The following is a 26,109-nucleotide window of genomic DNA, read 5'->3' as shown; positions in this document are numbered from 1 at the left end:
TGAAGTGCCCAGCTCTCAGTGCTGGGGATTCCATGGGTTTGGCACTGGGTGGTGCCCTTGTATATGTGAACATCTGACTCAGCTCTAGCTGTTTTTTTAAGTGACTCATTCACCATTCTTATATATCAGCCTTACATCATTCTTTTTCTGTGTTACCAGAGAGCGTGTGAACAAACGCCGTGTGAAGGAGATGGTAAAGGAGTTCACGCTCCTGTGCAGAGGACTGCATGGTACCGAATACACAGCAGACTACTGAGGGGCCATGTAGCAAAACAGGAGCATGAACAGATCTGCTGGCTACCTGCCACTGCCTAACGCTGCTATTGAACCAGCTCATAGGATGATGACTGCAACTAACCTGCTGAGGCTGCTCCTCTCAAGAATGAGCTGTTTGTCCATCCCTCCTGCATGTTCAGAGGCAGCAGGCTACAAGGACTTGGAGCACAGGCTGGAGCTGAGGAGATTTCCTCCCCCTGCTAGACTGGTGCAATGATTGCCCCTTGTTTTCCCGGCACACTCCTGTAGACATATCTGTGGTATTGTCTGTTCCTAAAGAGTCTGCCTTTGCCCTGCATGAGGCAGCTTGTGTCTGACTGAAGTGGAAGGCCCTGCAGCCTTGAATTATATTAAGGCTATTTCTAAGCTGTGGTGTTTGGTGAATTGGGGGAGGAGACGTAACTTTTGGACAATATTGGGCAGGGGAGGGTAAAAGCTGTAGCAGCTGCAGTTGCACTTCTAGCTGCCCTAGCCTAACGGGTAATAAAGAAGAGTATGTCGTCGTTTTGAACAAAGAAGAAATCCAAATTTTGCAACAAAGTATTGGGAAGAATCAAAGTTAGCTTCTCAGAAGGAAGCATACCTGCCAGCCTTTGCATTTCTTGGTGTGCTGGCAAAGTTGCATAACCAGTTCAAATTTTCTTGTTGCAGGCAACAATCTATAGGAGCATCCCGTGGAAGGCATACCATCATACTAGCCTGTAATATGAATGATAGTTTCTAGGTTCATTTAAAAGGGTTGCAGCCACCTTTACACGCTCTAATGAAAAATGTCCCTGGTTGCTTCTGCAGCTGAAGATCAAGATGTGACAATGAATCTCACAGTGTGCTACTGTTTATGGTGGAAGGATGGAAGAGGAGCAAATCATTTTCATATGGGGGACTGTTGATATTGCAGGTTTGGAGACTAACCTGGTTGAGCAAATGTGCAATTCAGAATGACTCCAGGGCCAGTTTCAGTCTTACCTCCCCATACAACACGAGTAGGTTCCTAACTTGGGACTTGCTATAATGTTTCCTAACCCTAGGTAGTGGAGCTCAGTTTACATAAGAGTAGGTTGGGATGGCTTGAACCTTTGTCAATCCTTTCTATTTAACAAGAGCTTACCAAAGTAACCACTGAACCATCTAAATAACAATAGCAGATACCAGTGTGGTAAGTACTGGAGCAGAAGTTATCAAACACATTTGCAGGCTCCATTAAGGTGGTTTGTGGAGTGGTCAAAAGTATCTGTACTTGGGCCTGCACTTTATATTTTCTGATGATGGAGATGGACTTCACAGAACTTTGCTCACAAAAAACAGGCATATCCATCTTATTAGAAATAAAAGACTACAATTATTTAGAGTATGAGTTATAAAACAAAAAAGTAACTGGCTCAGCCTACACCCTCCACAGCATTTTCCAAGTGGCCCATGAAAAAAAAAATTGAGAACTGCTCTTCTAGAGGTTTATGTAGACATCAGCTGGATCTTCTGCATTTCCAAGGCAAAACATGTTCTTGGGGAAGAATATGCTTATGGGACAACAGAAGCTGAAACAAAATCAGGCATCTTAAGTAAATGCAAAAAGTAGCATACTGACAATGCACTGTTCTAGGTTAAGTCTTGAAAAGTGAATAGGGCATACCGTATTTTTTTCCAAGTAAGGGTTGTTCCAGTTCAGGCAGATGAAGTACTTTGAATCTGGAAACAAGCATTTTGTGTAATCCTGGCTTGTTAAGTAACTGCTTTCACTGGTTAAAAAAGTCAAATTACATCAGAAATCTTCACATCAAATCTGGACTTAATGTTTAACTAATCAATGCAACCAAGTAGTTTATGTGTTTTGATCAGAAATTGAAGTAGTGATCTGTAATTAAGTAATCTATAAAATGGCTTGGTGGCTTATCTTGAATAGCTGTGAAACCTTCACAGTGCACATGGAAAGAACAAAGTACAGTTGGCTATATTAGGGGGAAAGCAGTACTCTGGTATTTGTATAGCAGTGGCCATGATTACAACCCGGTAAAGAGAAGTATCTACATTAATGCACAAAATAAGCAGTACTTGGCAGAGAATGTGCCTTCTAGGTTTGGGCATGTGGTGCATTGATGCAGCTTCTCTCTTTCCACTGATTTCAGTGTTTCTGTTTGGTGTTCTTTGCACTGAAACATTTCTCAAAAGTAGCATTTTGAGGCTGTGTGCTATACCTTTCAATTATTTATTTGAAGCTCTTACTTCCATGCTGCTTATCTAAGCACTCCACACTTTGCCTTATTAGGAAAGGTATTGATCACTGGTAAGTGTGGTCATGGGCTGCTACAGGGCTTAGCATATGATGTTGCTGCTTTCTAGAACCTGATACCTATGCAACTGCTGCCCAGGACCTTGACTGATGAGCTTGCCTTGCACACAGCACTTGACCCACATCTTCATAGGTGGTATAAGTAGAATAGAAGGTACAAGCAAGAGACTGCAAGAGGCCATGGAACTGGATCATACTTTGCAGCATGGAGCAAAAAGCAACATAATCATTACTAGCTTGTGCCTGTTATACCTTGTGCTTTTTTTTTTTTTGGTCTGGTATGGCATGGCAGTTGGAGAATGGAACGTGGAGGTGATGTTCTGAAAATAGTGTTCAGAGGAAACAAACTTATGGATATTAGGAGCAGTGCTCATGTCTAAACATGGCTTCTCCACAGTTATGCTGCATTTTGTAGTATGGCTTATGGAGTTGCATGCTTCCTTGGTTATTCAGTATTCTTGTTTGCCCCACTCCTGTCTATCTTAGCCTTTCTGTCTATAACTCTTAAGCTATTGCTATGCGGTGGTCTCTTTCTTCACTTTTTGGACCTCTTACACACCTCTGTTCCCCCAACAGAACCCCAAGTCTACTGTGCTGCCACTCTTGGCCCAGGGCTGCTTTATGTGCACAGATAAACCCCAGCACAATTGAGAGCACAGTGAGAAGAACAGGTTTACTTAGCTTCTAACATAAAAAACACCATTTGGGGAAACTACTGTATTGTAGATGTCAGCCAGTTAAAATGTTGATCTGTCCATCCACCAAGAGAAATGTCCAGGTCAGGGAAAGTGATATTCCTTGCCTTATACATGTATCTAGTTGTGGGTAGGAGGAGGAATGTTATAATAAAAGCCGTGTTTGGTTATCTTATCTAGATGCAGAAAGGGAAGGCAGCTTTTTCTCAGCTTGGCCCGGCTGGTACTGTCATCCAGAAGGCTCATCTTCATATGCAATGGCAATCCCCCGCCGTCCAGCCACAGCTTTTGTGACTGCTGACTGCCCCAGCTGCTGCTCCAGCCCCCGCCAGCTTCGTGACTCCAAAAATGAGGCTAAGACAAACAAAAACAAACAAACAAACAGAAGAGTAATGATCATGGCATATATGATTTCCCAAACTTAATTCCAGACACCACTCTGGAAGGGAAAAGAGCTTACAGTATATTCGAGATTATGGATGAGAGCCCATGGGGCCCACTTCATGCCACTGCTCATTACTGCAACTGTAAATGGAGGAAGGCAACTAGGTTGCTAATTGCTATTCTGACACTAGCATAAACCTTTGAAACATTCATCACATAACAGACTTCAAAACAGCCATTTTCATCTCCCAAGAACAACCATTAGTCACAAGGTCCTATCAGATGAGATTTGCCACCATTTGTGTGGACCGTTAACATATTCAATTCCCGACCCCTCGGGCACATACCTGCTGGGCTACTCTCAGCTATATGCATATAGCTGCGGCAGGTCACAGAAGTGCCAGAGCTTGGCTCTGGGTCCGGTGCTGTATAAAGACAAGTTGAGCGTAGCTCGCCGGTGATGAGTGAAATGCTGGGTTCACTGTCAGCCTCTGAAACCTTGTTTGGGAAAGGGGTGTGTTCACATGCTCCTGCAGGAAACAGCAAGGGAAAGAGTAACAGCTAAGCTTGGCCCATCCAGAATCATGCCCTGCTTTTACCCACCTAAGGATGATCAAGAGGTGCAGAATTAGCACATGGAAAAACAGCAGTGGGAGGGGTTGGCATTGCTCACCTGGCTTCCCAACATGCTGCTTGTTACTGAGAGGTTGGGGAACTTGATAAGGGCATAGCTACTCTGATGCTTCCTCTCCTGCCCCTATACCATGCTGAGCTCCCCATTGCCTTGCCCTTTCCCCTTTTGGTCACTGGCAGCAATGCATGGCATGGGGAAGCCAGGTGAGCAACATCAGCCCCACTGGCCATTGCAAGGTACAACCCTTCATTGACCACCATTTCATATGGCAAATGTGGAGAGGATTATGGGAGGTACGCAGAGCCCAATTCTATCTGCTTGCACAATGGAACTTCCCCCTTTCCCAAATCGGCTCTGAAGGGTTAGGGGAACCCCTAGATAGATTCAGGGCAAGAGGAGAGGGAGTTTCATTGTGCAAGTGAAAGTCTTTGCACTGACAGGACGTGTTACTATTTTGGATACAACCCTATGTATTTGAATTATCCCCAATGTAGAAATTATTCCCTGCCGCTGGTCTGTCTTTGTGTGGGTGTAGGGAACTTTATGGTCATTGCTGCTGCAGCAGACTATGCCTTCAGGGCAGGCCCAAGAGCATTGGTAGAGCTGTGCAGCTTTTATGAGTCTGAAATTGCAATTCATCATGAGACTCAAGTTATCATTATAATAAAGCAACTTTCAAACCCTTACACCTGCAGAGAGAATTTTGGAAGTCTGTGACCAAACATAATTTCCAGTGCTCAGAGGGGAGCAGCTTCAAGAGTCTGGTGTGAAAGGAGTTCACTGGTTGTTGCCTCTACTCCAGTTACGAAACCTAGTATTACCTGGTAGGAGGTGACGGAAATCTGTGACATAGCTGCCTGTCCAGGTCCGTGCTGGATTGCATGCCATCTCCAGCTCGTAGGGTGTGACCACAGGCCGGTAGAAGTCAGCTGAATCAAGCAGAGAGTTCTGTGGGCAGGCTACCAACACAAAAATGTCCACCTCTAGAAAGTTTGCCAGCTTTGCAGGGTTGGGTTTACCCACAGCCAAGGTATAGGCCCGTTTGCCTGCCTGCTGAATGATTCCTCGCAGATGCTCCAGAACAGACAAGTAGTCTGCCACACCAAGAGTGCCCACCACAATGCCCACTACTTGGGCATCCCGTGCCCGCTCCACTAGATAGAGCCGTCGCCTCAGAGCCCGGTTCACATCCAATGTTTCCCGTCGGCCTTGTCCTGTCTGAGGATTAAAGGAGCTGAAGGGGCACCGGTTCCAGCTCAGCATGAAGTTTGTGAGTTCTGGGCCTTCACAACCCACGTAGAACATGGTGTAGTTGTCAAGACCATGCTGACTGTCCACTACAAAGTGCCGCCCAAATTTCTGCACCAGCCCGGGAACTGGCTGGAGTTCCTTGTTATCCAGTTGAGAGAAAACTACATTGGGATAAATGGGGTGCAGCTGAGAGGCCAGGTTATCTGAGAGGAAGAGAAATGAAAAGCCATTCATTTAAGAGACAACTGTCACACACTTCTTACTGTTCCAAATACTCAGCAGGCCTCTTCCATGGACAGGGAAGGGCCGTTATGCTAGACACTAGGTTTAAAGCTGTGATGGGGAACTCCTATCAGCCTCATGCAGCATAGCCAGTGGTCAGGGATGATAAGAGTTCTAGTCCAGCAACATCTGGAGAGCAATAGGTTCCCCATTCCCGATTTAAAGGATGTAAACAGAGGGGAGTTAACTGAAAGCTAATATTACAAGGAAAGATTACTTCTGTGGTCCTTTAAAAAAGAACAACCCCTCCAGCCCCCAAATCAGAAATATAAATTGGAACATTCACAGGAGTATTGTTTTGCCTTTTCTCACTTTCATAGATTCATAGAACTTATAAAAGCCTCTTCGGCAGGTATCTGTAATTCCTCCATGGGTATTTATGCGTTAACTGACCACATTCCTAGTTCATTCGAACTACAAAGGAGTAAACTGCACTGATTAATTTATGTGGTTTTGCCTTTGAACATTAGCATGCAGGTCTATTAGCTTTGCTGTGAAGAATGTTATCGTTGAGGAAACTGCAAACTAGTATCCTAGTGGCAAATGAGGTGGGGATCACGGAGAGAATTAGGCATTTCCTGGTTAATCCAGCCCTGAGGATAGTAGAGGATGTTTAAAAGCTGGGACTGAGTAACATTGGAAAGGCAGATAAGACATAAAGGGCAGGATTGGCAAGGAGAGCACTGTTTGAGGTCAGAGGATGCCCACTGTAGCTTTTTCCCATCCTGGCCTGATGTATCTCTTGAATACCACCCACCACCCGCATTATGATCCCCATGGTCTCACCAAGAGAATGAAAATAGGCCACTTCATTCAGCACAACCACATGAGCTAGTGGGTCTGGATACAACTCCCGGAAGACTTCTGTGCAGCGCACCACGTCTAGCTGTTTGCGTCCAAACACATGGAGCACGGGCAGCTTGCGGCAGGGACTCAAACAGGCAGGGCCGTAGTGCACCACAGCCTCAGCGTCCACGTGCTCTGCTGCCACTTCATCCACGCAACAGCTAAAGAAAAGCAACAGCATTAGCTATGGAGGGCAGCTTTCCTCAAAACACCTACCACCTCTAACACGCAGAAAAATGCTTCCTTTGTAGTAAATGGGTTGCCATTGTAGAGACTGGATTTCCCGTCACCAGCTCACTCAGCATGCAAGGAGCCCCAGGCCTGACAGCAGATGGGAAAAATACTCTGTTACCAACACCCAAGATGCAGGAACTGGGGAGCAACTAATGATCCCAAAGTCCTTCTCTCTTGTCATAAATAGTCCCCTCACCCCAGCAGAGGCAGTCAAGAGACTGCTGAACATCCAGAGGCTGACATATTACTACAGAACCCCTTGAAAAGGCAAGCCTGCAGTCCAGTCCTGTGTGTGTTCTCAGTTCCATGTTTTCAATGAGGCTTACTCCCAAGTGTCTATAGGACTACGGCCCGTGCTTCTATCATGTGTTTATGTGGAAGGAGGTTCCTGCTGTGACCTCACCTGCCGTATGATGTGTCCCCCAGAATGTACATTTTGGCGCCAGTTGCTGCTTCCATCTTGCTAGCAAGGCTTGCTGAATCTGGCAAGAGTTCATCGGGGAACTGAAGAGCAACCTACAAAAGAAACCCAAGATAATTATTCAGGACACATCCACTGTACACAGCTAGCAGTGCTGTGGTTTTCCTGGGGAATTAGGCTTCCAAGAAAAAGGTCTCATCCACACGGACAGGATTTTTTCTTGTACGTCTAATTGCCATGGGGGGAGGGGTTGGAAGGGTGAGGGTGGCAGCACTGGGGAAAGGGTTAATATACCCCTCCATCTGCATTGTGGCTCCCTCAAAAACCTGGAAAAAAATCCTTCAAAAATTAGGATAGTGTGAACAGGGCAGTATGTGATGCCCTAGAACACTGGCCTTCAACAGGTGGACTTGGACCCATTGGTGGGTCACCGCCTGATTCAAGATGGGTCACAACAGGAGCATTACCACCATGCAAATATATGATAAAAGATTAAGAAATAGTTCTCCATATGTATGTTTGGGTTAAAAGTGGGTCCTGGGTCCGAAAAGGTTGAAGAATACCTGCCCTAGAGAATGGTATTTTTATTTTACTTGTATTTAGCAAACAAGAGCTAAAAACCTGAAACTGCCCAGTTTGCCTAATGCTGTATTTGCAACTGGCATCCATTCATTGTTGATCATGACCTTATGAAAACTTTGTGGAAAAATAAAGCACCAAAAAGTCCACCTCACATCACTGGTGAAAATGAAAAAGTGGGAGGGAGAAGAGATGTGCCTTGGGCAGCCTCAGCTCTCCCATCGCTGGCATGTTCCCCCTGGGAGATGTGGCCCTTGGGGGAGGATTCCACATCTCTGCCTTAAATATTGTAGTGTGTGAGCTGCTTCTACATATTTATTTGTTTTACATACTAGGTAAACAAAAAAAATTTTAAAGTCCCCCATATTTAGTGCCCCAATACTTGATTATTGCAGGAGTGGGGGGATGTCCACTATAGGGGAAGAACTGACATTCATGCCTGTAGCTTTCTGGCAGAGGGCAAACTACCATCTCACCTTAGTGAAGCCATTATCAGATACAAATGCAGCTGCTCTCTCCAATTCATAGAACTCTTCCAGCCTGGTGGTTGGGGGACGTCCACTTGCTTCTGCAGGAATCACAGCCCTCTGCATAACCTCAGCACCATCACTGCTGAATGCTGTTGCCATGGTGGCCTATATCCAAACTACAAAAATACAAGGTAATGGTCATCCGCATAGCAATATCCCACTACTAGCAAGATGTTGGATGAGAATGGTCCTGAGCTTCAGTTTTCCAAGGTCACATTTACAGGATCATAGTCTGTATGAATCAGTAGGGAACAGACATAGCTAAAACCCTTTGTATCCGTGCTTCTAATCACTAACACTGATTAGAATGCCTCCTTCGTTCAGAAACATGCACTGAAATGGGTTTAGAGAGAGACAAGAAAATGGCACTGAAGCGGCCTGGGAAACAGCAGAACTCAGGAAGGCTCCTTACACAAAGACAGACCTCTGGTCTCTCTAGTTCAGGCATAGGCAAACTCGGCCCTCCAGATGTTTTGAGACTACAATTCCCATCATCCCTGACCACTGGTCCTGTTAGCTAGGGATGGTGGGAGTTGTAGTCTCAACACATCTGGAGGGCCGAGTTTGCCTATGCCTGCTCTAGCTCCATGTTGTCAAGAAGACTGACTAGCATTTCGGGCAGAAGCATTTCTCAACCTTACCTGGAAATGCCAGGAATTGAATCTGGAACCCCTTTGCACACAAAGCAATTGTATCCCCCCGCCCGCCCTAAGAAACATTAACTACTGTGTCCCATTACTGTCACTCTACTCACCCAGAGGAACACCCAACATCCACCACATGGCCACCAATACACTTCCTGGGTGGGGTTAAAGGCACCCAATGAGAACGCCACGCTCTTTTCCCTATCGGAACGCGTCTTTTTTCTATCGCTACGCTTCACTTTCTCTCTCCTACGTCAGCTATCAGTCAGTCAATCACCCATTTCCACCACCCTTCTGAGTGATCCCCCCTCCCCATCCCCACCCCTCCCCACCCCTTCTCTACATAAGTGCCTGGAAACTTCCATTTCACTGTATCTGAAGAAGTGTGCATGCACACGAAAGCTCATACCAAAATAAAAACTTAGTTGGTCTTTAAGGTGCTACTGAAGGAATTTTTTTATTCTCCTACGTCATTAGCGGAATGCTTTGCAGCCAATAAAAGATCCCGACACAGCAAGGCCCTCGGAAAAGTAGAATAAACGGGAAGCCTATCAGCGCGGTGCATTGTGGGGACTGGAGTTTCGCCCTCTTCCGATCCGACCAATCATCGCAGCCGGCGAGAGGCGTCAGAGAAACTTGGGCTGGTCACGTGGAGCGTGGTTCCAGTTATTCTGTGGGTCAGGTGATTCCCGGTCGCGTTCGGTCCGTGCTGAGGACTCCCCGCCGCCGCCGCCATGTCCGGGCTCGCGCTGCTGTATTCGGGGCTGGGGCTGACTGCGGCCGCCACCATCACCGGCATCGGTTAGTGCTTTGAACGGGGAGCTGGGAGCGCCGCTGCGAGGGCCAACGCCGCTTTGCCGAACTCCTCCTCTCCCCTCCCTTCGCCGGGGCTGTGTGCGGTTATACGCAAAGGAAATGACTGAGGGAAATGGCTTGTCGTGGGCATGTGGGAAGCGGGGTGCGCGAGGGAACACATCTGGGGCGCTGGGGTGGGATGCCGCCCTCCAGGCTCAGCGAATGTTTTTGGGTGCTTCCGGATCCGCGGTGCTGCCTTGGCCTACCCTAGTTGGCTCTACAGAGGGGAGACGCGCATCCTCCTGCTTGCGCGAGGAGAGCCGTTTTGTCTTCAGGGGGTGGTCCGGAAGATACTGTACTTGGTTCTCCTTGTCCTTGACCTTCTCATAGGGAAGGTTTCCGGAGGGGCCCGCGCATATGTGGGTTTCCCACGGCAGACCCACCTCTTGTCGTTCTCCACATCCTTGGTCTCAAAAATAAAAATAGTTTAAGAGACGACTCCAGACTTCCACCATATTGGGCTCGGTGGTGCTCAGTTTGCTTCCTCATCTGTGAAAGCAGCGAAAAGACGAGGGGTGGGGAAAGGCTTTCTTAATGGCTGCTCAGTGCTAGCTGTGAATTTTGATGCTGTGCACACCAATGGCATTTTGATGTCTGAAAGTAGATCAAAAGAAGTGCATTTGGAGGAACTTTCTAAAAGTGCAGTGTCGTTTCCTTTTTTTGCGTGGTGAAGCCTCTTACAAGAGGGTGTAATCAGGGGACCTGTGGTAGAGTCTGAAGCTGCTGTCCCTTGGTTACCTTTGGTATCAAAGCAATTGCACTGTAATGGACCCCTTACTAGCTGTGTAAGTGTTTATACATTGACAGCATTACTGGGTCTTAATGGTGATATAAATATTTTCCCTCACCACCAAACATTGGTTTCATTGTTAATCATGGTTTCGTTGTTAACCATCCTAGCATTGGTAAGAAGTTCTGCATGTGCAGATCTATGAATCCACCAATAACCTGGATTCATTCTTGCTGGAGAGATCTTTGCATTTTCTGGTAGTCTCTACATTTGTTCAGGTGATACATTTGTTCTTGGTGAGCCCATGCAGGTATGCCGCATTCTTATTCTAAACAAGGAGCAGTTCGGAAAATCCTCCATCATATGAATTGAATGACATATTTGTTCTTGTGTTGTGTGGTTACAATTTATTGGGAACCAAAAAAGCATTAACACTGTTGGGGAAAACTTGATGAACTATGCAAAGGGTGCTCAGTGGACTCTCTCTCTCTCTTTCTTTCTTTCTTTCTTTCTTTCTTTCTCCCTCTCCCTCTCCCCCCCCTCCGGTTTGTTTTGTCAACAAGCTTTGGAGCAGTTGTCCTACAACAGTCCTGTCCCAGCTCTCTGGGAGCTGTTGGTGGCTTCAACTGGATTAGCCCAGCTGATTTGGTTAAGACTTCACCAGTCAGGGTTGAGGAATGACAAACAGCAAACTAAGCTCTGACCTTCTGATTCAAACTCAGTTCCTTTAAGGTCATTTTGCCAGTTGGACACAGACCGTGCTTAGAAGCAAAGAGTTTCTTACTGGTTCCTGTTGGGACTAAGCAGTCTGCTCAGGTGTACCACTCTATTCAAACAGTACTCCATTTCCTTTTTTCCTTCTTCCTTATATCTTATTTGCAGCCAGGGTTCTTCTGTCCCCCACCCTTTTTTTTTTGCTACTTTTCCAGTGGTAAGTGTGACTCTTGGTTCCTCTTTCAGATCAGCATGGATGGGAAGAACAGAACTTCTCCTTTTCTACCCATGATTACTACAGCTGTACCAGGGAGGAAGTTAACATTTTCCTTTCTTTTCAGTAGGATGTGAGCCTCATGGTGGATCTCTGAGTATCGGCCTGTCTTGGCCTCTGTGGACCCTGAACCAAGCATGATTCTGTTATTACTTTGGGACATTCATGCATCTGAGCTAGGGTTTGTCAGACTGGTGGCTGGGGACTGTGGGCAGGAAGGAATGTGCTCCAAGTCATAAGACATCTGTCCCATAATGTGAGAAGCTATTTGACCTATAGATGGGCCACAGAGGTAGAAATACCTTACCCCATCCCAATATATATCTGTAAGGGACAGTGAAGATCTCTTTCCTATAACAGTACTTCAGTGTTCTGCCTCATGACTAAACTTATTGGAGAGGAAGCAGAGCAGAGCACCACTCGAATGAATAAATGATGTATGAAACCGTACTGGGGGGTATCCTGTCATTTGACCTTGGTACTACAGGAAAGAAGCACTGTGATGAATGGAGGTTTATTCTCTGTGCTGTCTCTTCTTTTTTATGGTAGCTTTGGGTAACTGTTATTGCAAAACATTGACTTAACTTCTCAGATGTGATTGAATGATTAATAACTTTGAAGAGTCTTAAAGGTTTTGGATCTTAACCTTTAGGATCACAATCTTAAATGTGAAGGATTTACTGAAAAATTATTCTCTATAGATTTTATGCTCGAAACACCGTTACATTTTTCTTTTTAATCATTGTTAAACGATTAATAAGATCAGTTGTACAGGCCAATTCTCAAAGCATCAGCTGAATCATGGCTTCACTGGTCAGTTTGCTGTTGTGCCAACTCTACTTTGTGTAATAAACTACACTTAACTTGGTTTTCCATAGTGTCCGCTAACAATTTCGGGACTTTGTATGGGTTGTCTGTGTGTGGGGGGGGGGGAGTTAATTTTCCCCAAGAATTCTTGTAGCTTTAAAACCTTTTACATGCACTGCGTACAAGGGTGTCACTCATGTCTTCTGGCAGGATGACGAACCATTTGGTCTTGAACTTACAGAGGTAGGCTAGACAATGAATATTTCCAAAGTTTGTGTTGCTTTTTATACTACCTGATCCAAATTTTAAGAGGGCTCCTGTACCTCTAGGAGTTTTACAGAAAGTAGTGTATTTTCATCAATTGCTGCAGCACTGCATTGGGTAAAACAACTCTGAAAAAATGCTACCAGTATCCCGAAATAATGCATTCCAAAATAGGATTTGGCCTGAAAGAGGTAGTTTGCTTTGTTTGCAATTGCATATTCCATCCTTGCTATGTGTTATATACTTGTAATAGAAAGCAAGGAGGGGAAAAGTGAATGACTACTACCGCAAGGGTAAAAAACATTAATTGTGACACTTCAAGCAAGAGAAAAATCTGGAGCTGGTCCTATTGGAAGTAACATATCAAGATCAGCATTGTAGATCTGAAAAGTAGAGACCAGATCTCTGGGTGGGAATCTTTAGCCCACTTCCTGTTAGGCCTCACAGGAATTTTCTCCCCTTCTGAAAGTATAGAAAGAGACTCTCCAGTCTACTAAGTGTATTCTCTACTGCTTACAGTACAAATTGATTTGGAATATAGAGAGGTATTGTCCTAGCCAGTATCCACGGAGAAAGCAGTGAACAAATTCACATAAGGACAGGAAGCTTCTTTTGCCAGCTTACTTCACACTTTTCTTTGAAGAAAAGTAGAGGTGTCCTTAGGGTTCATTTTTGGCCCTTGGGTTCTCCTGCAGTATGTAAAGAAGATCCTTGAAGCAGTGTCAGTAAACTACTGTTCAGCTGTGCTTTGTCTTATTGTGCCTTTCGATTCCTGTATTCCTCCATTGTTGGGATACAGCCTTCAGATACCGGATTGCTGACTTCAAAGTTCACATTGTCCACTGTTTCTGAATGATGCTGTTGTAGTACATAAGGGTAGATAGAATTACTGATAGGTTTTCCTACCATGTTTTAAAGACTTGGAATGGATTACAAGAACCCCTCTTTTTTAGTAGGGTTCTTGCACTCAGTGGGATATGCAGAGCCTCCCCTTTCCCTGCACGCCTGCCAGCTGCGACCGGGCAACTATATGGCTGGCGGGCATGCAGCTTCCCTTCCAAGCCTCTGCATCTGCTAAAGACAGCCCTGCTCCCAGTCCGTTGTCCTCCTGCTTCCTGGCAAAAGGCGGCGTGCAGCCTTGTCGGGCTGCCTTCTCGGGCGCCCCGACACCAGAGAGCATGTCCACCAGCAGGTTTTCCTGCTTGATTGCCGCCACCATGCCAGGGATCGGGGTGGTGGGGGAGGGAGGCAGGGGACACTTTCCACTGCTCGCTCCTGGTTTTGGTGTGGGTTTGTGGGTTTCCCCCTTTCCTCTCTTTCTCCCCCCTCTCCCCAAGTGCACATACACAAACACACACACCCGACCCCGACTCCTGCTCCTCCTCCGGCTGGTTTGTGCCAGCCCCCTCTCTCCCCTCCTGCAATGTTTCCCTGGAGCGGCTGGGATGGGGAAGATGCAGGAAAAAAGGAAAGGATTTCACATTTTGAGGAAAGAGAGGAGAAGGAACAGGGAGAATGCAGGAGAAGCAGCACGCGAGGCTGCAATCTTACACCTGCTTACTTGGGAGTAGGTCCAGTTGTTCCACCCCTAAAAAAAAAAGGTCAACAACTCTGGGAAATGGGGGGGGGATCTTTGCACCACAGCGCCAGATATGCTTAAGACAGGGATATACCAAGGTTGCCCACCATCCCTAGGATGTTTTAATTAATGCTGCTTAGCATGAAGCCATTGATAAGGAGAATTTTGAGGTAATATTTGCCAGATTTAAAATTTACTTGTAAATCAGTATGCATTAAAATATAGCTTTGATATAATATAATAAAAAGATAACTATATTTTATGCAATAAATTATTATAACCAGAGAAAAAGCTTTAATTTATGCTAGTTTGTCTAATTTTCTACATTACCAAAAGGGGACCATAAGTTCTCAAATTGTCCCATTTCTTTGTCTACTTTTGCTTAATTGTACTATTTCTCTTTAATTTTGTTACTGTAGCAAAATACCAAATTCTATCAAACCATTCTCATTCTGTTGAAATGATTGGAATATACCATTTCACTTCCAAAATATATATTTTGGCAGCAGCTAATAAAACCCAAATAAATTTCCATGTTCTGATCTCACATATTCCTTAGGATATTCCAGAAAAATTATTAGCAGATTTATAAGTATGTGATATGCAATTATAATTATATAAAAGCATCTAGTGGTCTTTCCCACCAAAGTCCTAATTTTGTTGCGTGTCCATCAGACATTAATATAACCCACAACTGTTTCCCCACATATCCAACATATTCCACTAACACCTTGTTATGTCTTTGGTTATATGTTTGGTGAATGTTTGAATATAATTTGATGTTTGTGGTATCTTTTATTTAAAAAAATATTAAACTGAATATAATCTGGAGCTTTGGGCAGGGATGTTTTTGACATAACACCAAGCTGTTTTTGTTGTTGTCTAAATGAACAGGTGCTACTATTTTGGTTTTAGTTACTATTGACACATTTTGGTGGAGTGGATGGTTAAACAAACTAGATTTGAATTTAGGCAAGTTGAAGATCGTTCTGGTAGATAGTTCTGGACTGGTAGCAGCCCTACCAGTATTAGATAGGAGTGACAGTCACTGCATCAAACTAGTTAGGTGTCTAGAAGTACCCTTAAACCCCGTCTTATTTTTTGACAGGCAGGTTTGGGGGTTTCCAGGAGCACCTTTAATCAACTACATCTATTGTGTAGCTGTGTAGCTTTCTAGAGAGGAAGGCTCTAGCTATGCTTTTTGATATTTTGTGACCAGTACTTTAGTGTGGATCTTCCGGAAATGTTTGAATTAGATACCTTTCTGGGAAACTTTCTTATGCTATTAGGCTAATTCACACAGTAGATAATTCAGTTTGTGTTGGAAACTTTTATTACACTCCCAATTTAGCATGTTCATTTTTCTAATATTTTGTAAACAAAGCAAAAAAACTTGGGCATTGGCAAGCTTGCCTGTGTTTGCAGTTGGCATCCAACTTACAAAATGGAATGGGGGAGGAATTCGTCAGAAAAATAAATCACTGATAAATTTTCCATTCCATATATCTTGATTTGTAAGTGCTGGGTTTGACTACCTTTTGTAAGCAAGACTGCAAAGTACAGTTAATACAAAATGCCACCTCTTTCAAAATGGCATCACGTTATATCTTATGCTAACTCTCTCAGTGTTGGTGGCATGGCTTGGCTATGAAGGATGCTATACCACACTCCCCTCTTCTCCAACCTTCACTTGGGTTGCCCCAAAAGAAGACTTTGCCTTCATAGAGCCCCGTTCCCCCCCCCCCTTGTGCATAGTCTATTAACCTGAACAACATACAGATTTGAATATTTTCTGCTCCTAGTTCTTACCTAAATGTCAGGAAGAGTGTATCTCTCCCAGGGTGTGGGGTTTATATGTTGCTTTCAAAGCCTGCATGTGCAGGGAAAGGCAGCAGGCTGTCGGCTCCTGGTGCCGATTTTCTCTAAGTTCAGAGTCTTCTACTGAGTGAAGGGTCTGGAGCTGGCAGTGCCTGGGGCTTAAAGCTGTTGCTTGGAGCAGGCTGCACACCTATGAGCAGATAGGCTTCTGCTCACGGGGATGTGAATATGACCCTGAAGAGCTCTGAGCCATTGAATAGAGTCTCCAGTTTCCTGACCCACTTTCTTCTGCTTCCCCATACATGGTTAATTCTACCAGACTTGTTTTTGGGTGGTGTATTATATCTACAATGTCTACTGATAGGGACTTCACACCCTCCGTTGAACTGCCTTGTTGTCTAACACTTCTTAATGTCAACACTATTTTTTAAAATTAGATTGAAGGGTCACCTACTTGCATTATCTCTTTAATTATTCTCCATGGGAGCCTGCCTATCCTTTCTTCCCCAGTTCTGTGGCTCACTTGTTCTCTGTCCTGCCCCATGATGCTCTGTTTCTGTAGCCTTGCTCTTTCTTTCTCAGCTCCTTCCCAAATCTGTGTCTGTCTTTGTCTTTTTTCAAATTGTCAGGCTCATAGTAGGGTAGTTCTGCCTGGACCTCACAAGTGGAACATTTGCATCCTGTGACTGTCCCATCATATTCTATTCATATATCCTGAAATACAGTTCCCATCATCATGTCATTGACTCATATTCTTCCACACTGCTTCTCAGTCTGAGGTTGTGCATGTGATTTCCCCTTCTTGTCTGTAGTATCTGATGCTGCTAACTTTTTCACAGCTGGTTTTCTTCCCCATGCATGTTCTTCATCTGGCCCAGCGGTAAGCAAACTTTTTAAGCAGGGGGCCGGTCCACTCTCCCTCAGACCTTGTGGGGGGGATGGACTATATTTTGGAGGAAAAAAATGAATGAATTCCTATGCCTCACAAGTAACCCAGAGATGCATTTTAAATAAAAGCACACATTCTACTCATGTAAAAACACCAGGCAGGCCCCACAAATAATCCAGAGATGCATTTTAAATAAAAGGACACATTCTACTCATGCTGATTCCCGGACTGTCCGTGGGCCAGATTTAGAAAGTGATTGGGCCGGATCCGGCCCCCGGGCCTTAGTTTGCCTACCCATGACCTGGCCCTTTAAAAGGAGGAAATGGTTTTTGGATGAAAAAAGGCCCCTAGAGCCAGGATTGCCTTGGATGTGAAGATACAGCATTCTTGCTTATCTAAGAATGAAAGCTGCTGGGGAGCCTTTTGGTATTGTTAATAATAACAACAACATTTCATTTATCAGTCACTTTATGCAATAAAAAGTCTCAAAGCAGCTTGACAAAGTAAATTACAACACATAAAAACCATTTAAAGCCAGAAAAGTTTAAAACTGTGAGAATATATAGTACATAAAATGCACATTCATCAACAAATGAATAAGGACCAAATCCTACCCACCCCACTAAAAGATGGGCACCACCATAGGAGGCAACATGAATTAACCAAAGGTCTTGGCTTGCTGCACCTAAAAACTGACAAAGATGGTGAAAGGCGCATCTCCCTAAAAAGAGCATCCCACAGGTGAGGCGGTTGGGAACATCACAGAAAAGAGTGACCAATTATACAAAGACTTCATGAATAACTTTGCTTATTTGGGTTGGTCACGAGTAGTGTCACAGATGGATGTGCTTCAGACTGCAGTAATTACCGTAGATAACGTTTTTCATAGCAATGCCTATTAGGGCTACCACAAAGGGGCCATGCCCTTCCAGTTAGCTGTGTGAACATAGGCATGTTATTTTTTATACATAAACATAATATTTTAATGAATATTAAACTTCATTTATACCTACAGAAAAATTAGGGTGGGGGCAGAAAAGCGTTTCCATTACTGCACACAGTAAAATCAGCAAATCTATAGATTTATAGATTCATTAAGCATTATATTAAATCGCGCTGCTCTGTACCGGTATTTATTTTAGAAATTACATTGTTTCTCCTGAAAGCCAACATTTTGGCTAGATAAGATGGTTCCCAGACTGTCACTGATCCTTCCCTGATGATATAGCTTGTTTGGCATAAATCAACTTTGCAGCAACCAATAAATTTGAAATCGGCTCATGCAATCTTTCACAAATTCTTCTGTTACATAATTCATAAGAGGGAGGATCAAATGGCAGCTACATTTCATTTTATCAGTTAGCATTTCCCAAATTCTCTAGTTCTTATACAATTCCACTACCTGCAGAGAAAATGTTTTTTCTTGATGCTAAAAAGTCCCCAGTATTTGCTTTACACATTTCTGTGCCACTGAGTTGCCATGTTATAGCAGTTTCCCCTTAAATTCAAGCACAATGAAAACATTCACCTTTTCGTAAATAAAAATGGCTGCATTTCCACAGAATTTTTGTAAGTTTCTTTTTCAGTTTGTCATAAAATAATTTGACTATATGCACTAATGGAAGATGATACAAGGGTGGTTGGTTTTTTTTAACCTGAGTTCACAGCCATTTTTTTTACATCATTATCTCTCTGAACATTGCATTTTCTTTTTGTAGAGTCAAATTATGAATATAGGGATAAAAGGCCATATTATTTGCCTCCAAGATACCTGTGACGTCTTTCTAGGCAATCATAAGAGATCTACCTTATACTTTTCCAGTAAACTGAAATTTCCTAAATATTGATCAAGATAAAGATCTAAATCACTTGTTACCCAAGCTGCTTTTTGGATTCTGGGCTTAAACATAGACAAAAATACATTAATGATAGGTGGAATGACTGCATCACTCTTTCGGGTTTTTCTACAACTGCCAATTGTGCCATTAGGAAGCTTCCATCATAGCTACATAGAACATCCTGCCCATACATTGATGGCTGTTTGACTGAGCCTGGCTTCTGCACGGCGCTGGCAGAAGTCCAAAGTGATTGTTTGAGATCCAAAGTGTTGTATTCCTATGTGGGTCAGTGCTGCAGCACTCAGAAGATAAAGAATGAGGTGGTCATTATGGTACCCCAAACGTTATTTTTGCATTACTGACTGGAGATTATGAGAACTGGAGTTGTGTAGCATCTAGAGGATGCTCACATTGGCTACCCTGGAACAGAGAGGGGCAAGACTTCCTGTTAGTGCTTAAAGGGTTTTAAAAGTTTGCTGGTAGGAATAGCGGGTCCTTTTCTAGCACTGTTCCTTATTTCTAGTATGTAGTGAACTTTTGGGTCTTGTTAAACAAAGGACAACAGAAAGGAATGAGTGATAGTTTCCCCATGAAAGAGGTGATTTGGAAAGGGGCACTTTGTGGTCTAAGCTGTATGAAGACTATATAAAACCCACCGCCTTTCTGCTCTCCCTGTGTGGGGTTCCGTACCTGTGGCAAGGTGTGAACATCACAGATTGGGCTTTGAGGAGACCAAGACAAAAGACAGAATCATTCTGTGTTTCTCTTGTTTTTCAGGGATCTGCTACACAATATTTGATCTTGGCTTCCGTTTCGATATAGCATGGTAAGATGACACTTTTTCCTAGAGGCTGAGGTTAGAGTAGCATGGGGAACCGTGGCTTATTGGTGTTTTCAGCAATATATTGGGGGAAGAGAGCATGAGGAAAAGCAGTAATTTGCCTTCGGCTTTTCTTTTCCATGTGCGTGAATTACTAAAAGCCCAACAGTGCTCTGCTCTGAGGAGTGGTAGGCAGGCAGAGCTTTGCATGGTTGCTTCCACAGGCAGGCCGTCTCTCCTCCCCCCCCCCCACTTCCCCCTTTGGTTGACAACAGTATTGATGGCAGTGTCCCATTTCACTAGTCGATGCTGCTAATTGCCTCATTTTGCCTGCAGGTCAACTGGCTGCCTCTCCTCTTCCCCTGCAAGCCACTTGTCCCTGCGCTTAGCTAGGTTACAGGCCCTGTGCTGCTTAGATTCTGTTGGCACATCCGCCCACGCATCTTGAAACATTTTTTGGAGCATTTTTTTCTGTGTTCCTGGACTATTGCTTGGGCCTGAAAATGGATGCTTCTCCATGCACCCACCAGTCTTAATGGCATAGGATTAGTAATCTTGAGGACTTGCCGTGACCCATATCCTACTTTGCTAGTTCTAGAGCTGACTGAAGAGTGCTGTATTGAACAGCATCTTAAGCAAGTCTCTAGCTCACCCTGCTTTCATGGACCTCCTTTCCTACTGTTGTTTGGGCTCAGCACAGCGTTTCTACAGTGTTATTTTATAGCCCAAACTATAACAAATAACGTTGGGATGCGAGGATCAGAAGGTTGGTGAGCTCCCGTTGTTCGGTCCCTGCTCCTGCCAACCTAGCAGTTCGAAAGCACGTCAAAGTGCAAGTAGATAAATAGGTATCGCTCCAAGCGGGAAGGTAAACGGCGTTTCCGTGTGCTTCTCTGGTTGGCCAGAAGCGGCTTTGTCATGCTGGCCACATGACCTGGAAGCTGTACGCCAGCTCCATCGGCCAATAACGCGAGATGAGCACCACAACCCTAGAGTCGGTCACCACTGGACCTAATGGTCAGGGGTCCCTTTACCTTTACCTATAACAAATAACACCTTTCCTAATGGGTTGTGAAGTCTCCTAGTTACTGTTGAAGAGGCAAGGCCCTCTGGCTGCCACCCTGGGCAGCAGATGTTAGTTCTCTTTTACCACTTACCAATTGTGCAGGATGGGTAGACTGACCTGACCAAGTTCTGTCCAGAAATGGGATGGATTGGTTTGACTAGGGCTGTTTCTTCCCTGCGGGAGCTATGACTTGATGCTATGATGGAGAAAGGAATAGAGTATTCATAAGGTAATTCCTCTATGTACAGGTTCCTGACAGAGACTTCGCCGTACTTGTGGTCCAACCTGGGCATTGGGCTGGCCATCTCATTGTCAGTGGTGGGTGCTGCCTGGTGAGTACTTCATCTCTCCCAGCCCCATGCAATCTGTTAATGGACATCATTCCTTAGCCAATACTGCTGAGCCCTACTTTGGGCTTCCATTTTTCAGGGTTAGTCCCAAGGCAGTCTGAGGGCACATCATGCAACCACCTCACCGAAGGTCTGTGTCTGGTCGGTGCCTGGAGGGAGATCCCCAAACTCTGCCTGGACCCTGGGATTGTCACCTGAGACCATTTTCTGCCTGATGCATCAAAGGCAGGCTCAGAGAGTGGCGATGAGAGAACAGGCCTTTTCTGTAGCTCCCCAACTATGGAGTGTGGCAGCAATTCTGTCATAGTTCAAGTACCGGACAGATACAATTTTGTTTCCCTGGGCATTTGGGAAGCACCAATGATTGGATATTCCCCTTACTCTGTCTGCATTTTTAATATGCTTATGTGTTTTCATTACTGTATTCTATTAATTATGTAAATCACCCTGGGACTTTTGGGATTCAATAAACCTCACCTAGCTTCACGTACACCACCCTGACTTCTATGATGGAAGAAAATCAGGATATAAGTGTACTTAAATAAATGTAGTGCTGGGCATTAATGAATAAATAAAATGATTTTGGCAGGGTGCAATCTAAGCAAGCTGTTCCTCCCCTTTGCTGCCTATCGAGTACCACTCCTCTAACTGCTTCTGTAACTTTTTTTTTCAGGGGCATTTACATTACTGGATCCAGTATCCTTGGCGGTGGTGTCAAAGCACCTAGAATCAAAACAAAAAATCTGGTCAGGTGAGAGGACCCCCTTGTTCAGCATATATTCCACAGGTCTATAGGTACTGCAAAAGTCCAAAAGCTCACTTGACCATCCTTGATATGCCTTGTTTCCTGCTGCACATATTTTTTAAAATTGTACATCCCTGAATTGGCTTCTATGTACCCTAAAATCCTTGTGAGAGCTAGGCATTGAGTTTGATCCAGAACAGGTGTGGGGACCCTCAATGCTTGCAGGGCAAAAGATGGAACTGGGCACAGCAAAATACAAAGAAAAAAGCAAATAAATAAAATTCCCTCTAGTGCAGTACATTACCTGTTCCTCACCCCTGGCTTAATGGGTGGAATGTGAGAATAGGGGTGTGAGCACCTTGTGGAAGGATCTGCATTGGGCCAGGCTTTGCCTGTGCTCAGAAACACTCTGCCTTAAGTGTCAAGCAAAGACTTTAAACAAATAAATTGGCTTTCCTTTTGGGGGAACAAGGTGTGCTCTGAAACTTGCTGCTTCCTTGGTTGCCTGGTCCTTCTCAGGCTGCTGCCTCATCTGCAAGGTTACCACCTCATTCCTAGCTATCCAGGGGAAGGAAGGAGGTGGTTGGGAAGCCAATGAGGTTGCCCAGTGGTAGATGTGTCATTGGAGGCCAGCCCATTCCTCCCTCTCTCGTTCCCTGGTCCCATGCCCTCATTGTCACCCTTGAGAAGTTGCAGCTGCTAATCTGTGTTTTCTCCTGGCAGCATCATCTTTTGTGAAGCTGTGGCCATCTATGGAATCATCATGGCCATCGTCATCACCAACATGGCTGAGGTAATGTATGGGAGGGACACGGTTGTGTGCCAAGTCTAGATCTTGGCCATGCTCCAGGGTGTCTTGATTTGAAGGGAGCTGAGCTGTTGCCAAATGGAGGAGGGCAAAGAAGGTAATCAGCGAGGTATTGATGGAGTCCAGGCAACTGTGGAGCCAAGTGCTATGCTGGGTAGAAGCCCAGTTGCAGGAGGCAATCCTGGCTCATGCCTTTGAGCAAAAGTTTTCTATCCTTGTAGGGGAGAACAAGACCTGACTAATTGCTCTTGAAGCAGGGGCTAGTATTGACGCAGAGCAATAGGGAGAAAGAGGAGTTACTTTCACCTGGGATAAATCCCACTACGGTACTGAGCCATAGATTGCCCAAGATCTTGGAGCAAGGTTAACCTGCCTCTGGCAAATGTTTAGGGTTATGAGGAATGAGGCACCTCGGTGGGCCGCAGTCCTCTCAGCTCCCTCTTCCCCTGCTGTAATTCTGAAAAGGGTATGAGTTTCTTTCAACTCAAGTCTGGATAGTTCCTATCTACAGTGACGTGCCTTAATGCCACATCTAATGTCTTTGTCAGCAAATGTCTTTTGCTTATTAAAATCCTTCCTTTCCTTATAGCAATTTTCGGGCAGAACCCCTCAGGAGATTGGCTCCCGGAACTACCATGCAGGTAGGCTGGGTTTGTGGGGACTGGGGATAGGCAGGCAGAATGGTTCTTGCCCTTGCGATATCATCAGATGCCCCTTGTTACGTAGGAGACTTAGGAAGCTGCCTTATAGCAAGTCAGCCCATTGGTCCATCAAGGCCAGTGTTCACGACACTGACTGGCAGCAGCTCCTCAGGGGCTGCCAGCCCTACTTAGATGCACCAGAGATTGAACCTGGAACCTGCTCTACCTCTGAGCTGCAGCCTCAGAGGTTTAACCCACAGCGCCACCCGCATCCCTCTGCTTAGGTAGTGTTACTGTAACCACTCTTTGCTTTGCTACATTTCCCCTGAGTGAGTCAGGAGCACCTTTAAACTTTGTAAATCTGAACACAGTAGTCTGGTTCATGATTAAGGTGTGGCGAGGGAGGGTGACAGGGAAAGCTTTCTCCAATAAATAAGGAGCCCTTGCACCAGAGTTGCACTAAATTCCTAAGGACTGGTTTAATTTATTTGTGGATTAACAGGTTTGCATATAGAAAACAAGGGTTAATATACATAACATGCCCCTTCTCTTCATAAGCAAGGACAGAAGGAAAAATCAGTTTGTGTGTGAGTTGGGGGGGGGGATTGTTACAATTTCTAGTTACCTCATTTCCATCTGCAGATAATTTCAGGCCTAGCACAGCTATATGCATAACAAGGGCAGGCTTAGAAGAAAACATAAGGGCCTTCATCCTAACAGTCAGTCTCAGAGGCCAGTCTGTCAGGCCTGCAATGATCACCAACTGAAAATATAACTGGTTGCCGCCCATTCCTAATCCTCTTTCCTCCCATAGGTTACTCCATGTTTGGGGCAGGCTTGACTGTGGGCCTGTCCAATCTCTTCTGTGGTATATGTGTGGGCATTGTGGGCAGTGGTGCAGCATTGGCAGATGCCCAGAATGCCAGCCTCTTTGTCAAGATTCTCATCGTGGAAATCTTCGGCAGTGCCATCGGACTCTTTGGAGTCATTGTGGCTATCCTGCAGGTGAGTCCCTCCAGCCTTGCTATCCCCAGACAGTCTTGCCCATTCCCACCTCCTAAGCAGAGGTAGAAGGAAAAAATTAGAGAGGATGGAGGTTTGGAAATGCCAGTAGTCATGCCTAGACTGCTCTCTTCAGATTAGAGAAACAAAAAAGAATTTCAAAACTAATTTGCTCCTTCAAAATGGGCTCTCATCTACTCTTAAGTTGTGTTACACCCAGTATTTATTGGTTCGGTTGGTTCGGTAGTTATCTCGCGGTGCTGGTGTTGCTTTAAGGAACCCCCAAGCCAACCCTGCTTCAGGGCAAGGAAGAGGCAAGGTCTTTAATGGGTGTGTGTGGCTCAACCTTGAGCCTTCTTCAATGATAAGAAGCTTCCAGGGCACATAAGATCCACTATGGCTCTGCCTCTTCAGCTTCCCCCTCCACAACTATTGCCCCTAACTTTTGTCTGCTGCTCTGTGCACCTGCCCTATTTCAGCCATATTTCCTCATGATCATGTACAGGTGGATGCATTTGCAGTGTTAAAAGGCTACTACATGTGGCGAATATGATAGCATGCCCAGCTTGGATTTCACAGTCCATAATCGGTAGTTAATGGTTTACTGTGAAGGCACAGAAGGCTCCCAATTTGCTCCTCCCTTCTAGTCAGCAGGAGCAACAAATCACCATTCCTGGCCTGGGGGTTGCTGTTTGTTTCACTCCTAACACTCTTGAGCCAAGAAAAAAATCCAGCACTATTCCTGGCGATATTGGGGGTACGTAGGGGAGCTTAATTCATGGCGCATGTGTTTTCTTACCTTCTCTCCTTTTTGTCTTTTGCAGGTGTCTAAAGTGAAAATGGGCGACTAAGCCCTTTGCCACCAGCCTGTCTGCCAGCTGCAGACTCTGTACATATTTATTTAATGTCTTCTGTTGGCTTGGGATGGAGCTTGGTGTATAAATTCATTCCCGTGATCTTCCCCTGCGAGGCCGTGGAAGAACCTGACCAATTGATGTGTGTGTGAGAAAGAATCTGTCCTCCTTTCCTTCCATCTTTTCCTGCTCCACTTCCCCTGAAGAAAGGGGCTGGATGGACCTAGGAGAAGGAGCCTAGAGTCCTCCAGCCCTTGCACTCTTTGTGGCAATCACTGCCAACAGCAATGCCATGTTCTGTGAAATAAACTCATCCGTGTCCCAAGTAGTTTCCCTTCCTTGTGCGCCCTGTGCTGCTGTACCCTTCCTGCTACCCCAGCTCCTGCTGCCTCTGACAGTCCACATTTTCTGGAACAGCCAGTGGTACTGGCTGAAGCTTTGGCTCTGCAGGCTATGGGAGGTGCCCTCCTAGGCACATCTGTTCCATACTGAAGGGGTGCATAGGAGCTAAAAGTTGTGATTTTTTTGAGTTCCCTGAAACTTCACAAATGATTGGTTAATTAAAATAAATTATGGGAAATGTCTTGTACTGTGATTAATAGTTGCTGTTTCTCTGTAGTGTGCCCACTGTTCATCAAACTGCTCACTTTAGGGGTGGGCAAACTTCAGGCTTATCTGATTGTCTTTGTTTTTTTAACTGGAATCCAAAATCTACTAACCAGGAGCAAAATATAGATTTTTTTTTTAAAAGAAGGGGTTCCTCTGAGCCCATTTTGAATCCTAGGAACTGGTTTTTAGTAGTAGAACGGAGCTCATAGTCCATTTGCCCAATTCTTCTCCTGCATAACTTTCATCATTTCAGCGGCCAAATTTAGATGGGAAAGGTCATTTTGTCATTTCTTTTAGACAACTGATAGTTGAAAAGCCTTGCTGATTGACTGCAAATCACTCAGAGGTTTGATAGAGCCTGTGAGGTAGGTGCAAATGCTGTA

The 26,109-nt window shown here is 44.9% G+C and overlaps 3 protein-coding genes across 5 annotated transcripts in view; 2 read left to right on the top strand and 1 right to left on the bottom strand.

Moving 5' to 3' along the window:
• Window positions 1–1,618, top strand: part of IPO13 (importin 13) — a 49,076-nt gene extending 47,458 nt beyond the window's left edge. For both annotated transcript variants that reach the window (XM_035124373.3, XM_088674098.1), the window contains one exon: window positions 160–1,618. In XM_035124373.3, coding sequence (XP_034980264.3) covers window positions 160–256 — 97 coding nt within the window. In that variant the 3' untranslated portion in view covers window positions 257–1,618. The remainder of the gene's footprint in view (window positions 1–159) is intronic.
• A 1,598-nt stretch (window positions 1,619–3,216) lies between these two features.
• Window positions 3,217–9,321, bottom strand: DPH2 (diphthamide biosynthesis 2). 2 transcript variants are annotated; one of them, XM_035124377.3, is made up of 7 exons: window positions 9,174–9,321; window positions 8,366–8,535; window positions 7,293–7,405; window positions 6,596–6,816; window positions 5,098–5,730; window positions 3,990–4,172; window positions 3,217–3,612 (listed from the first exon to the last, which is right to left on the bottom strand). In XM_035124377.3, exons 2-7 carry the CDS (start codon window positions 8,516–8,518, stop codon window positions 3,488–3,490), a joined length of 1,428 nt encoding a protein of 475 aa, XP_034980268.3. In that variant the 5' UTR covers window positions 8,519–8,535; window positions 9,174–9,321; the 3' UTR covers window positions 3,217–3,487. The 2 variants fall into 2 exon arrangements, with proteins under 2 accessions (XP_034980268.3, XP_034980269.3); XM_035124378.3 differs by having other exon boundaries at window positions 9,061–9,183.
• A 422-nt stretch (window positions 9,322–9,743) lies between these two features.
• Window positions 9,744–25,860, top strand: ATP6V0B (ATPase H+ transporting V0 subunit b). Its single transcript, XM_035124380.3, has 8 exons — window positions 9,744–9,864; window positions 19,609–19,657; window positions 20,966–21,049; window positions 21,741–21,818; window positions 22,536–22,605; window positions 23,210–23,261; window positions 24,076–24,266; window positions 25,088–25,860. The coding sequence occupies exons 1-8, from the start codon at window positions 9,798–9,800 to the stop codon at window positions 25,112–25,114; spliced, it is 618 nt and encodes a 205-aa protein (XP_034980271.1). The 5' UTR covers window positions 9,744–9,797; the 3' UTR covers window positions 25,115–25,860.
• The last annotated feature ends 249 nt before the right edge of the window (window positions 25,861–26,109 follow it).

The sequence above is a fragment of the Zootoca vivipara genome, chromosome 7 (genome assembly GCF_965207765.1).
Source record: "Zootoca vivipara chromosome 7, rZooViv2.hap1.1, whole genome shotgun sequence".
Classification (NCBI taxonomy): Eukaryota; Metazoa; Chordata; class Lepidosauria; order Squamata; family Lacertidae; genus Zootoca; species Zootoca vivipara.
The sequence above is the reverse complement of the archived record's forward strand: the minus strand, read 5'-3'. Positions and strand labels throughout refer to the sequence as shown.